The sequence below is a fragment of the Procambarus clarkii genome, chromosome 84, assembly GCF_040958095.1.
Source record: "Procambarus clarkii isolate CNS0578487 chromosome 84, FALCON_Pclarkii_2.0, whole genome shotgun sequence".
Taxonomy (NCBI): Eukaryota; Metazoa; Arthropoda; class Malacostraca; order Decapoda; family Cambaridae; genus Procambarus; species Procambarus clarkii.
Genome location: NC_091233.1, coordinates 12,784,071 through 12,799,559, shown reverse-complemented (window position 1 = coordinate 12,799,559; position 15,489 = coordinate 12,784,071). Strand labels below are relative to the sequence as shown.

The window sequence follows — 15,489 nt, the reverse complement described above, 5'->3', positions numbered from 1 at the left end:
ATGAAAGTTCTCTGGGAACCTTGATCAAATAGTCCACGAGTGGTGATCTTGGCTCCTCTGTTCTTTACTTGAAGTTGGGCAGTAGGCAAAGTAGCATCCACTTGAGATGCTTGTGAAATTACGCTGTACACATCTCGCACCTTGCAGCACTGTACTGGTGTAGATTCTCTACCTCCTATTCTAGGATTGACATAATTTGTCCTAACTAATTTGCACAGTGCAGCATGATGCTTGCCCCTTCTACACCTATTGCAGGTGTTCAGTGGGGTGTCACAGCTATTAACATGATGTGATTTAAGACACCTAGTACATTTGTGTAACTGTTTGAGTCGTCTGACTCTTGTATCTCTATTAGGGTAATTGGTACATTTGTACAGAGAAAGTTTTTGATTGCAAAACAAGCATATTCCCCATCCTACAGCTCGTTCAGGGGTTACCGGTTTAGGTAAAACAGTACTTGTAGGTTGTGATGGTTTTGCTGCTTGCATTAGCTTGTTATTTATTCTCTTGTGAGTACTTGGTGTACTCTGGGGAGCCATTACTGGGCTCTTGGGAGTGCTCTTTGGACTATTAGGTCTCTTAGGAGCACCTGTGGAGTTATTGGGAGTGCTCTTTGGACTATTAGGTCTCTTAGGAGCACCTGTGGAGTTATTGGGAGTGCTCTTTGGACTATTTGGTCTCTTAGGAGCACCTGTGGGGCTCTTAGGCCTTACTGATGAATCAGTGTTTGACTCATTGTTATTACATTGATTATTAGTACCCTAATTACCTGGTGACAGTGTCACGTTAGGAGTTTCAGATAAGGAAACTGATGTGGGTACAGTTTTGGTGCATTCAGATGAGGCTTTAAGTGCCTGGTTTGCTGTATGATTATTCATATTGCGCAAACCTGTAAATATATCCTGCATTGACAGGGTGTTACCATTCTGGTATACATATAACTTAAGTGTGTCACCAGACAATTTTCTTTGGATGATAATTTTAGTCATCCACTCAGCAGTTGGGTGATCCACCTCTTTACTGAAGGAATTTAACAGTGACTCAAGCTGAAAACTAAACGCTTGTAAAGAGTCAACTGATTGTTCTTGTGAAGATAAATCTAGTAATTGGTGTACAAGGTTTATAATAGTCTTCTCATTGTTAGCACTTACTTTAGAAGGCTGGTGCGAGCAATTGTGACCATTACTTGTGTTGCTTAAGGCTTCTTGCTTAGCCTCAGCTTTAATTACAGCTTCGGCTGCTGTTGCAGCATTAACTTTATCATTTTCTGGTTCAGATTCACTGATCATTGCAGCTTCACTAAGAGTTTCATCTGCAGCTTCACTTGTTTCTCTGGGTTCTTGTGATGAGCTAGCTAATTCAGTAGCCTCATGTATTGAACTTATAGAATCCAGGGAACATTGAGAAGAGCTGTCTGAAAATTGATCAGACTCTGTGAACAAATCATTACGTGAAGTTGTATTAGATGAGATGTTAGAAAATGAAGGTTGAACTTCAGTTGTTGATCCTGTATAGTGATCAGTATTGATTAGAGGATTCTCCTCATCTTGAGATAGCTCAAGTATTTCATCTGAGCTGGGTGCTTGCTCGGGTGTAGATCTATGAAAGATCTGTTCTATCCACTCGGGAATATCTTGTTTCGCAAGCACCTTTTTATATCGGTCTAACCTGTTTTGAATGCTACGTTCATAGTCATCAAGATCAGATTCTGTCAGACGTAATTTGTCTGAGTCAGTATGACCGACCTGGAGTAAATTTCTATGAGACTCGATTACAGTCTTTATATAGTCATATTTCTGGTTAGCGTTCCTTGTGGAACTTATTAGTCTATAGACGTCAAGTGGGTTAGTTTCTATACAGTTGTCACATCTGATAAGCAGTTCCCATAGGCTAACTTGAAGAATTCTCAAGAATCTTGCATTCCTTTCTAGAGGAGTCATTCTTGTGGTAAATTTGAGCCTTATAGGGCTCATATAGCTACTTGTACAGCTATGGTGTCTGCTCCTTGATGTAGAGCAGGTATAATTATTGACAGCCTGATATTTTCTTGAGGCTGGTTGTAATTTACCTCATTTAGAGGTTAGCTACCTACCTAATAATAAGTAACTAAGATTTGAGTGGTACCTTGGTCTCACTACAGGTGTTCCTTAGCTTAGCTCTTCAAAATCAGCCTTGGATGGGGTAGTGGACTTACAGTAGCACTCAAAGATGTACATAGAAATATGCAATAAAATATAATTACACAATAAATGTTTAATCCCACCCTTGATAGGGTCAGCACAAGAATGAATAATATGTCACTAACTAGCTCAAACCTAGTCGTGAGAATTTCTACTTAAGAAACTACAAATTTATTTAGTCTATGTTTGTGCCAAATTCAGCACAATCACAGCCTAAATTGCTACCTAATAAAGGTTGACAAAGATTATATTGTGGTGCAGTAATGTGCAAATAATTGTGCTGTATTTTTGTTTTTTTTTGTTTTTATAATACTGGTAGAATTATGTGTATAAGAAATTAAATGAACACAAGAGAATTAATTGTGTTTGGCAAGTATTCTACTGCCGTAAATAATATTTAACTCCTGAATGTACTCCTAATTGTGGAATAAAATGTTATCAGGGTTAGTAATGATTAATTAGTATGGGATCAGCAATTTGTATTAATGTACTGGATCCTAATATGTTAATGATCCACTGACTTGAGTGAATCAGTAATTATGGAATGAATTCAGGCTATAATGGACAGTCTGCTGACAGCCATATAACGAAATATTTGTATAGCCCAAATAGTTAACACATAATTGTTGTTAGTGATTAATATACAAGTTATGAGCTGTTGCTCCTGGTGACCTAAAGATTCTTACTTCAGTATGAAGTGTAGGCCTAAGTGTTGTGGGCAATTAACTGTGTCCCACGAGTGCTACCTTATACATGAGGTGTAAGTAGCAATGACTTGGTGTGACTTAGGCTAACCTATGTGTTACGCTGTTGGTAGACACAATTAATTAAAATGGTTAGTCTAGACTACTTCACACGGTGATTAGTTATTACTAATTAGTATTTATATTTATATTTTATGTTTATCCGGTTCGATAAGGACCATAATGTGGGACATTTGGGGCTTGACTCTATTTATTTAATTATTAAAGTAATGAAATCAATTACGAAGGACCACCCGCTTTAATAGTAAAGAGGGAAACTAATAAAAATGTGATCATTAGAAATTCGTAGAGGAACCAGTAACTATGGATAAATACTAGACATATAATCACTTGAATAATTAATGAGCTGTATAAATAATTTACTTGAATCAAAGCCTCAAACACCTACATTGGGGGGTTATTGCTAGAACTTCATATATGTCTAGGAACTAGTGTGGCTCGTACACCAGTTCATTGTGTAATAACCTAATCTTATGACCAATTAGAGAATCAATAATAAATTTGTCACCAATAAGAATATAGATCATGAATATCAGAAATTAATAATTATAATAAAAACGTGTTACTTCCAGTGCACAGCATTCTATAATGACAATCAAATACAGATAATTTGAATAATAAAGAAATACGAAAAAGTCTTAGCTTGAAGACGTTTTCAAAGACATCACTCACGAATCATCCTCGGAATGTCCGGAATTCTTCGTAGAACATTGGGAGATGAATAACATGGATAAAGTAACAGCTCGTGGAATTCCTCACACGCAAGCTGTAAGTTAAGATATATTACGTAGCAACATATTAGGCTACTAAATATCTATATTCAAGAAATTGGGAATGGAGAGTAATAAAATATACTAACATGTGTTTTATTTATGTCGCTCGGCGTGACGACAAGCTACCCTGCTATATACAATCTCTAATGATGCATCAAAAGGGAGTTATATGTGTACTTAGCTAATAGGGCACTGTATAAGTTGAAGCTTGCCGAAACTCGCGTCCCAGGCTCTAGCGTCACAATGGCGAACACGTGGTGGCTAGCTTGGCCTAGATGTCGACGCGCTTCTCTGGCCGGTCACGATGGATTACACGGAAGAAATAGACAAGTTCCGGGCTGAATGTCAGGTTAAATCTTGGTGACGATTCACCACAATGTATCCTATGACACTGACACCAAACGAGTTGCTCAATTCCACAACAAATCTTCACGCCGCACTCAGGCGCCTTCCTCGCACACCGACGCCTCCACACGTTCTCTAATGGCGTCTCTCTCTCTCTCTCTCCGCGTCCCGCATTCACCATACAAATTATTTACCACAAATAATACTATTTCTCGCAGTTGTGGCTAAAATGCTTTGATAATGACGGGGTTATAATTCTAGGGAGCTAAATATTATTATTTTTTCGTCTTTCGATGGTAATCAAGAAATGGAGATGATTTTAATTCTCTCCATGGCATTCACGTGTGACGTTAAATTTTTTACCAGATAACAGGTTTTAACTAGAAACTCTCGATTTGGTATTATTTGGGAGTCAGGTTATCGGTAAATAATTATCACACAGAATACTGTGGTTTTTTGAGAATCAAACTCAATTCTCTAACACACTGGATATAAATGTGTTTATTTTGGTAGAATCTGACGCAATACTGGTGTCTGGTTGCGTAAGAATTCTAGCATTATTGTACAGATACAATTATTAGTTCATGTGAACCTTACTGTTGGTTAATTTTAGTTACTACAGTAATTAGTAGATTTTAGTAATAATTAATAATAATACAAGTGTTGGAAATTTCCAACACACACTACCTGAGCATGGTTTTGTTAGGCACACCACCTGAGCAAGGTGTTGTTAGTAACACTGCCTGAGCATGGTGTTGTTAAACACACTAGCTGAGCATGGTGTTGTTAGACACACTACCTGAGCATTGTGGTGTTAGACACACTACCTGAGCATCGTGTTCTTAGGCAAACGACCTGAGCATGGTGTATTTGCACACCACCTGAGCATGGTGTTGTTAGTCACACTACCTGAGCATGGTGTTGTTACCCACACTACCTGAGCATGGTGTTGTTAGACACACTATCTGAGCAGTGTGTTGTTAGTCTCACTAGCTAAGCATGGTGTTGTTAGACACACTACCTGAGCAAATTGTTTAGACACACTACCTTAGCAAGGTTTTGTGAGGCACACTACCTGAGCATGATGTTTTTAGACACACTACCTGAGCATTGTGTTAGGCACACTATATGAGCATTGCGTTAGGCCCACTACTTGAGCATGGTGTTGTTAGGCACACTACCTGAGCTTGATATTGTTAGACACACTACCTGAGCATGGTGTTAGAGACACTACCTGAGCATTGTGTTGTAAGTCACACTACCTGAGCATGGTGTTGTTAGGCACACTACCTTAGCATGGTGTTGTTAGGCACACTACCTGAGCATGGTGTTTTCAGGCACACCATCTGAGCTTGGAGTTGTTAGGCATACTACCGGACCATGGTGTTGTTAGTCACACTCCCGGAGCATGGCGTTGTTAGGCACACTACCTGAGCATAGTGTTGTTAGTAACACTACCTGTGCAAAATTTTGGTAGGCACACTACCTGAGAATGGTGTTGTTAGGCACCCCACATGAGCATGGTGTTGTTAGCCACACAACCTGAGCACAGTGTTGTTAGACACACTACTGAGCATGGAGTTAGGCGCACCATCTGAGCATGGTGTTGTTAGTCACACTACCTGATCATTGTGTTGTTATGCACACTGCCTGAGCATGGTGTTGATAATCACACTACTTGAGCATGGTGTTGTTAGGCACTCCACCTGAGCATGGTGTTAATTACACTACCTGAGCATGGTATTAATTACACTACCTGAGCATGGTGTTAGACAAACTACCTGAGCATATTGTTGTTAGACACACAACCTGAGCATAGTGTTGTTAGATACACTATCTGAGCATGGTGTTAGGCCACCACCTGAGCATGATGTTGTTAGTCACACTACATGAGCATGGTGTTGTTATGCACACTGCCTGAGCATGGTGTTGTTAGTCACACTACCTGAGCATTGTGTTGTGATGCACACTGTCTGAGCATGGTGTTGATAGTCACGCTACCTGAGCATGGTGTTGTTACACATACTACATGAGCATGGTGTTAGTCACACTACCTGAGCATGGTGTTGTTAGACACACTACCCGAGCATGGCGTAGTTAGTCACACTTCCTGAGCAAGGCGTTGTTAATCACATTACCTGAGCATGGTGTTGTTAGGCACACTACCTGACCATGGTGTTAATTACACTACCTGAGCATGGTGTTAATTACACTACCTGAGCCTGGTGTTAGACAAACTACCTGAGCATATTGTTATTAGACACACTACCTGAGCATTGTGTTGTTAGATACACTATCTGAGCATGGTGTTAGGCCACCACCTGAGCATGGTGTTGTTAGTCACACTACTTGATCATGGTGTTGTTATGCACACTGCCTGAGCATGATGTTGTTAGGCTCACTACCTGAACATGTTGTTGTTAGGCACACTCCTTGAGCATGGTGTTAGTCACTACCTGAGCATGGTGTTTTTAGACACACTACCTGAGCATAGCGTTGTTAGTCACACGACCTGAGCATGGTGTTGTTAGGCGCACCACCTGAGCAAGATGTTGTTAGTAACACTACATGAGCATTGTGTTGTTAATCACACTCCCTGAGCATGGTGTTGTTAGGCTCACTACCTGATCATTGTGTTAGTTACACTACCTGAGCATGGTGTTAGACAAACTATCTGAGCATTGTGTTGTTATTCACACTACCTAAGCATGGTGTTGTTAGGCACACCAATTAAGCATGGTGTTGTTATCTTGAGGTTATCTTGAGATGATTTCATGGCTTTAGAGTTCCCACGGCCCGGTCCTAGACCAAGCCTCCACTTCCAGGAAGCAGCCCGTGACAGCTGACTAACACCCAGGTACCTATTTTACTGCAAGGTAACAGGGGCATAGGGTGAAAGAAACTCTGCCCATTGTTTCTTGCCGGCGCCTGGGATCGAACCCGGGACCACAGGATCACAAGCCCAGCGTGCTGTCCGAACGGCGGACCGGCTCCCTTCGTAGTTGGTTGAATTCTTGTACCAACCCGCAGATCCTGATGTTGCAACTGCTGTGTTGTGGTCACTGTACATCTTTTGCATTGCTCTGTTTCTAATTACTTTCTTAATCTGTGATAGACTCTGTGGTATGTAAATGTCTACATTTCTCCTCTTAGTAGCAAGTTTTGCAGCTTCGTCTGTAATGTCATTTCCTATTATTCCCACATGACTTGGCACCCAGTTGATAAGTACCCATCGGCCTTGTCGTTTGAGTGTTTGCATGAATGATAAGACATTTGTGATCAGATGGATGTTATCACATATGTGTTCTTGTTGCAAGGTTTCAATGGCGATTCTCGAATCTGTATGTATGATAACATGTTGTCGGTGTTCAGCAAGAGCATGTTCCAAAACCTTTTGAATGGCTAGCATCTCTGTTTGTAAAGTCGAACACCCATTTGAGAGCCTCCAACTATTTACAGAGTTTCCTGCTTTAACTGCAGCTCCGGTTTCTTGTCCCTGCTGGTCTACTGATCCATCTGTGAAGTAAGTGAAGCTGTCGGATGCCATGTTTGCTTCTATATGCGTCTGTGCAATGTTACGTAGCAGATGAGGATTTGTCTGGTTCTTCTTTCCTTCAAGAGCCATAATCTTGAAGTCTGCTGGCAGAGATTCCCAAGGGGCTTGTATAACAAAGTCTGCATGTATTCTCCCTTCGTTGTCCCTGATGTGTTCTTAGTCACACTACCTGAGCATGGTGTTGTTAGTCACACTACCTGAGCATGGTGTTGTTAGTCACACTACGTGAGCATGGTGTTGTTAGGCACACTACCTGAGCATGGTGTTTGACACACTACCTGAGCATTGTGGTGTTAGACACATTACCTGAGCATGGTTTTCTTATGCAAACTACCTGAGCATAGTGTTGTTAGACACAGTGTTGTTAGACACACTACCTGAGCATAGTGTTAGCCACACTACCTGAGCATTGTGGTGTTAACCACATTACCTGAGCATGGTGTTGTTAGACACACTACCAGAGCATTTTGTTGTTAGTCACACTACCTGAACATGGTGTTGTTAGTCACACTAAATGAGCATGGTGTTGTTAGGCACACTTCCTGAGCATGGGGTTGTTAGGCACTCCACCTGACCATGGTGTTCTTATGCACACTACCTCAGTACCTGAGCATGATGGGGTTGTTGTTCACGCTACCTGAGCATAGTCTTGTTAGGCACACTACCTGAGCTTGGTGTTTTTAGACACACTAGCTGAGAATATCGTAGTTAGCCACACAACCTGAGCATGGTGTTGTTCAGCACACCACCTGAGCAAGGTGTTGTTAGTAACACTACCTGAGCATGGTGTTATTAATCACACTTCCTGAGCATGGTGTTAGACAAACTACCTGAGCACTTTGTTGTTAGACACACTACCTAAGCATGGTGTTAGACACACTATCTGAGCATTGTGTTGTTATTCACACTACCTGAGCATGGTGTTGTTAGGCACCCCACCTGAGCATGGTGTTGTTAGGCACACTATCTGAGCAAGGCGTTAGTTACACTACCTGAGCAAGAAATTAGACACTACCTGAGCATGGTGGTGTTAGACACACTAGCTGAACATTGTGGTACTAGTCACACTAGCTGAGCACTAGTTAGACACACTTCCTTAGCATGGTGTTTTTAGGCACAGCAATTGAGCATGGTGTTGTTAGTCACACTACCTGAGTATTGTGTTCATAGTCACACTACCTGAGCATGATGTTGTTAGTCACACTACCTGAGCATGGTGTTAGACACAGTACCTGAGCATTGTGGTGTTAGACACACTACCTGAGCATCGTGTTGTTAGGCAAACTACCTGAGCATATTGTTGTTAGACACACTACCTGAGCATGGTGTTAGCCACACTACCTGAGCATTGTGGTGTTAGACACACTATCTGAGCATTGTGTTGTTTTACACACTACCTGAGCATGGTGTTGTTAGACACACTACCTGAGCATTTTGTTGTTAGTCACTCTACCTGAACATGGTGCTGTTAGTCACACTACCTGAGCATGGTGTTGTTAGGTACACTTCCTGAGCATATGGTTGTTAGGCACTCCACCTGAGCATGGCGTTGTTAGGCACACTACCTCACAACCTGAGCATGATGGTGTTGAGTGACACATTACCTGAGCATGGTGTTGTTAGACACACTACCTGAGCCATTTTGTTGTTAGTCACACTACTTGAACATGGTGCTGTTAGTCACACTACCTGAACATGTTGTTGTTAGGCACACTACCTGAGCATCGTGTTGTTAGGCACCCCACTTGATCATGGTGTTGTTAGTCACACTACCTAAGCATGGTCTTGTTAGGCACACTACCTGAGTATGAAGTTGTTAGGCACACCATCTGAGCATGGTGTTGTTAGTCAGACTACTTGAGCATTGTGTTGATAGCCACACTACCTGAGCATGGTGCTGTTAGTCAAACTACCTTCGCATGGTGTTGTTAGGCACACTACCAGAGCATTGTGTTAGACATGGCGGTGTTACCTGAGCATGGTGGTGTTAAACTATATGAGCATGGTGTTGTTAGGCACCCCACCTGAGCAAGGTGTTGTTAAGCACACTACCTGAGCATGAAGTTGTTAGGCACACTGTCTGAGCAAGGCGTTAGTTACACTACCTGAGCAAGAAATTAGACACACTACCTGAGCATGGTGTTGTTAGACACACTAGCTGAGCATTGTGGTACTAATCACACTAGCTGAGCATGGTGTTGTTGGACACACTACCTGAGCATGGTGTTCTTAGACACACTTCCTTAGCATTTTGTTTTTAGGCACAGCAATTGAGCATGGTGTTGTTAGTCACACTACCTGAGTATTGTTTTCTTAGTCACACTACCTGAGCATGGTGTTGTTATTCACACTACCTGAGCATGGTGTTAGACACAGTACCTGAGCATTGTGGTGTTAGACACACTACCTGAGCATCGTGTTGTTAGGCAAACTACCTGAGCATAGTGTTGTTAGACACACTACCTGAACATGGTGTTAGCCACACTACCTGAGCATTGTGTTGTTAGTCACACTACCTGAACATGTTGTTAGGCACAGTTCCTGAGCATTGTGTTGTTAGGAACTCCACATGAGCATTGTGTTGTTATGCACACTACCTCACTACCTGATCATGATGGTGTTGTTGTTCACACTATCTGAGTATGGTCTTGTTAGGCACACTACCTGAGCATGGAGTTGATAAGCACACCATCTGAGCATGGTTTTGTTAGTCAGACTACCTGAGCATGGTGTTGATAGCCATACTACTTGAGCATGGTGTTGTTAGTCACATTACCTAAGCATTGTATTGTTAGGCACACTACCTGAGCATTGTGTTAGACATGGCGGTGTTACCTGAGCATGGTGGTGTTAAACTATATGAGCATGGTGGTGTTAGTCAAACTACCTTAGCATGGTGTTGTTAGGCACACTACCTGAGCATGGTGTTGTCAGGCACACCACCTGAGTTTGGAGTTGTTAGGCACACTACCTGAGCATTGTGCTGTTAGTCACACTACCTGTGCATGGTGTTTTTAGGCACACTACCTGAGAATGGTGTTGCTTGTCACACTACCTGAGCAAATTTTTGTTAAACACACTACTTGAGAATGGTGTTGTATGGCACACCACCTGAGCATAGTGTTGTTATGCACACTACCTGAGCATAGTGTTGTTAGACACATTACTGAGCATGGTGTTAGGCGCACCACCTTAACATGGTGTTAGGCGCACCACCTGAGCATGGTATTGTTAGCCATATTACCTGAGCATGGTGTTGTTATGCACACTGCCTGAGCATGGTGTTGTTAGTTACACTACTTGAGCATGGTGATGTTAGGCATACTACATGAGCATGGTGTTAATTACACCACCTGAGCAAGGTGTTGTTAGGCACACTACCTGATCATGGTGTTGTTAGTAACACTACATGAGCATGGTGTTGTTAATCAGACTTCCTGAGCATGGTGTTGTTAGTCACACTACTTGAGCATGGTGTTAAATACACTACCTGAGCATGGTGTCAAACAAACTACCTGAGTATGGTGTTGTTAGACACACTACCTGAGCATAGTGTTGTTAGACACACTATGTGAGCGTGGTGGTGTTAGTCACACTACCTGAACATGGTGTTATTTGCCACTCTACCTGAGCATGGTGTTGTTAGTCACACAACCTGAGCATGGTGTTGCTAGTCACACTACCTGGGCCTGGTGTTGTTAGTCACACTACCTGAGCATGGTGTTTTAGACACACTACCTGAACATGGTGTTGTTCCCCACACTTCCTGAGCATGGTGTTGTTAGACACACTATCTGAGCATGGTGTTTTTTGGCACACCACCTGAGCAGTGTGTTGTTAGTCTCACTAGCTGAGCATGGTGTTGTTAGACACACTACCTTAGCATGGTGGTGTTAGGCACTCCACCTGAGCATGGTGTTGTTAGTCACACTACCTGAGCATTGTGTTTTTTGGCACACCACCTAAGCAGTGTGTTGTTAGTCTCACTAGCTGAGCATGGTGTTGTTAGACACACTACCTGAGCATGTTGTTTTGGACACACTACCTTAGCATGGTGGTGTTAGGCACTCCACCTGAGCATGGTGTTGTTTGTCACACTACCTGAGCATGGTGTTGTTAGGGACACTATCTGAGCAGTGTGTTCTTAATCTCACTAGCTGAGCATAGTGTTGTTAGTCACACTACCTGAGCATGGTGTTTTAGACACACTACCTGAACATGGTTTTGTTCGCCACACTTCCTGAGCATGGTGTTGTTAGACACACTATCTGAGCAGTGTGTTGTTAGTCTCACTAGCTGAGCATGGTGTTGTTAGACACACTACCTGAGCATGGTGTTTTAGACACACTACCTGAGCACGGACTTGTTAGGCACACTACCTGAGCATTGTGTTTTTGGCACACCACCTGAGCAGTGTGTTGTTAGTCTCACTAGCTGAGCATGGTGTTGTTAGGCACCCCACAGCATGTTATATATTGTGTGTTGTAACTGAATTCCAGCGCATCTTCCTTTTGTGGTTATCTTGAGATGATTTCGGGACTTAGTGTCCCCGCGGCCTGGTCCTCGACCAGATCTCCTTTTGTTACACACACCCAGGAATCAACCCGTTACTGGTGTCTAACTCCCAGGTACCTATTTTCTACTAGGTTAACAGGAGCATCAGGGTGAAAAAAACTCTGCCCATTTGTTTCCACCTCCACCGGGGACTGAACCCGGAACCTTAGGACTACGAATGCCGTGCGTAGTTTACACTCAGCTGTCAGGCTCCTAAGTTCACATTTTTACATTTATATAAATATGTGTACCCACATATATATATGTATTCGATAAATTTTGTAGCATATATGAACGTGCAGAATAGCCTGTTTTGGTGATAATTGTTGCACTAAGTCCATTGAAATCTGTTAGGAATTTTTTTAATTTAATAACTGACTCTTTACTTCATTATGTTAAAAACTAATTGTAATTGATATATGTTGTATAATATTTAGACTTTATTAAGGTTAATGCTCTCATTTACTTGACTTATACTAGTATCATCTTTTCCTTGTGCTGGCTTAAGAACAAAATGGGTCGATTAGGGTCTTGTTTTTTTTTTAATTATTTACTGTGTTATATATGGTGTAAGCCATTATTCTATATACGCCTCGGCTACATCACTTGGCTTAGATCAGGCTCAACATGCACCTGAACTTGGCCATGAACATTAACGATATGTTATCTTACACAGAGTTCTTCCCACAGGTTGACGGAAGGTGTGATTATGGTGATATGGTCCGGGGCGATGTGGTTCATGGAGGTGATGGCTTTCTTAGTGGCATTCAACAGCGTCGAGCCCTCACATGCTTGGTATAATTACCTGTGGTATATTCCCTCCAGCTTTAACTGCCTGCGAGGGATAGGCATCTTCCTCATCGTGGTGTTGACGCCTGAGAACCGAGGCAAGCTGGCGCGAACATTTAACGGAGTGATCCGGTCCATGACGGCCTGCTGCATCTCCCTGGACCCGACGGCTCGCTCCACGTCTCCTAATGCCAATGCGGTGGGCATCCAGCCTTCCAAGATGAGTATAGACGAGGGAATTGATCTACACGCTGATGTCACTTCTGATGTAACATAAGTTCTTCATTAGCTGCTTCTGAACTCGGACCAGGAAAAGGTGAGGCTGATGTGTCAGCCAAACGTTGTAAAAAATCCAAGTGAAGTTTGCCTACTGTTTAACTGCTTGCAAGTGACCGTAACCATGATACCGCTGCCCACTGGATGGGTGTGGTGTGCATAATAAAACAACTAAACTATATTTTTATGTCTAACTAGTTTGCCACTTATCTTCGTTATAGATATGGGCCCCAGAATATATTAATTAAAAAACATTTGCTAGTAGTGAGCACAGAATTCAGGTATCCTTCCTGCTGGATATTTGGAATTAATAAGAAATTCCTGTGACAAAGAGATAGCTTGTTGACAACAATCATTATAAGTCCTATGGTATTGAGATCTACAAGAGCTGGGTATTCAGACCGACTGTGGACAAGTCGAGACTCTTAATCTGTTGATGTAAAATGCTGCGGGTTCCCAAATTTCTTTAACGTCATGGTATAATTACGTACATTAATTATTCAAATAGTTGTTCTCGTGTAAAATTTGTGATATAAATTTTGGAAAAAAGTCTCACTGCTCTGATGGTAATGTGTAAGGTTTTCTATGACTTTAACACCTGTTCTCACTTGCCACAACTTTTGGGATTTGTATAAATCTCTGATAAACGGGCTCTTGATCTAAATCTTGATTACATTTATAAAAGATAATATCTGTCTGTTTGTAAACGAAGGCCAACAAGTCACCATTGTTTCACTTGCCACAACTACTCTCCGTAATAGGTGTTAATAACTGGTAGAAGAGAGGGAGAGGGAAGGAAAAGGGGAGAGAGATATGAAGGAGGAAGGGATAATAAAGATGGGAGAGAGAGAGAAGAGACGACAGGAGAATAGTAAGAGGAAGAGAGAGAGAGAGGCCAACATGACTCGTTCTTACATGTTAGTTCGAGGCTTTGGCCAGATGTTTGGGGAAAACCTCACCAAATATTGCAGGGTGACTCATTTGTGTGTGGGGATGGTCAATGGCTAGTTTGAGTGGAGCTCCAGGTCCGCCGCCCCATTCAAAAAATATCATATACTCGTCCTCCCTACTATTCATCCCTCCCCCATCCCCGCATCCTTCCTACCATCCCCCACTCCCCTGTCTCCTTGTCCTCCCAACCATTCTCCACTTCCCTGTCCCATTGTCCCCACCATTCCCAACTCCCCGTCCTCCCGACCATTACCCCCTCCCCCTATCCCCTCATCCTCCCCACCATCCCCTATTCCCGTACCCTCGTCCTCCCAACCATTCCCCACTCCCCAGTCCCTTCATCCTCCCAACCATTCCCCCCTCCCCCATCTCTTTGTCCTTCCCACCATTCCTCACTCCTGAATCCCCTCGTCCTCCGTAGTGTGACCACTCCAACATCCTCCCTTCATCCTCCCCACCATCTCCCCCCCCCCCGTCCCCTCGGCCTCCCTACCACTCTCTCTCTCTCTCTCTTTCTCTCTCTCTCTCTCTCTCTCTCTCTCTCTCTCTCTCTCTCTCTCTCTCTCTCTCTCTCTCTCTCTCTCTCTCTCTCTCTCTCTCTCTCTCTCTCTCTCTTTCTTATATATATGTATATGTACATATATATGATATATATGTACAGGATATATATATCCTGTACATATATATCATACACATACATCCTGTAAGGCGTACTGTACATACCATTATATATATATATTGTCGGGGTTTCACCACTCTATTATTCTCTACCCTTACTCTGGGGTGAGCAATAGTTATGCTCAAGGTAACTCACCGTAGCCCTGCGGGTCTTCCCTCGATCCTCACGGCGCCACTGCACGCCAGGAGAGTCTCCCAGTCAATCTTAACGGCCTCTTATTAAGAAAGAGTGAGAACACGACTCGTTCACATCGACTGTCGTGTGCCCTCCCCAACAATAGGGCTCTACGGTTATCCACAAGATCGCCAACTGGTGTTTAAGGTGGCCAGTAACACCATCAGTGGACTGGTGTATTCAGTGGTAGCCTTGGCAAGGTCACGCTCAAAGATCAGGAATCAGGCAGGTACTTATTGTTATCACTCTATATTTACCAGTATAATATAGCCACAAGATCAATGGAGGGGATGATAAAAACACAAAGAGAGTTTTGTATTTTACTTAAAATGTATGAAAGATGTCACAAGGCCACACAATAATCGATAAATCAACTGATCCTGACTCGGCCGGTAATTCCCACGGATATTATGCGACCGCTAGAGGGCAACACTCTCCCCTCCTCATC

At 42.6% G+C, this 15,489-nt stretch overlaps 1 protein-coding gene across 1 annotated transcript in view; it reads left to right on the top strand.

Moving 5' to 3' along the window:
• The window catches only part of LOC123747945 (probable G-protein coupled receptor Mth-like 1), an 81,805-nt gene extending 67,340 nt beyond the window's left edge, over window positions 1–14,465 (top strand). Inside the window, exon 5 of the mRNA XM_045730155.2 lies at window positions 12,863–14,465. Within this exon, the coding sequence (XP_045586111.2) occupies window positions 12,863–13,238 (376 nt within the window). The 3' untranslated portion in view covers window positions 13,239–14,465. The remainder of the gene's footprint in view (window positions 1–12,862) is intronic.
• The last annotated feature ends 1,024 nt before the right edge of the window (window positions 14,466–15,489 follow it).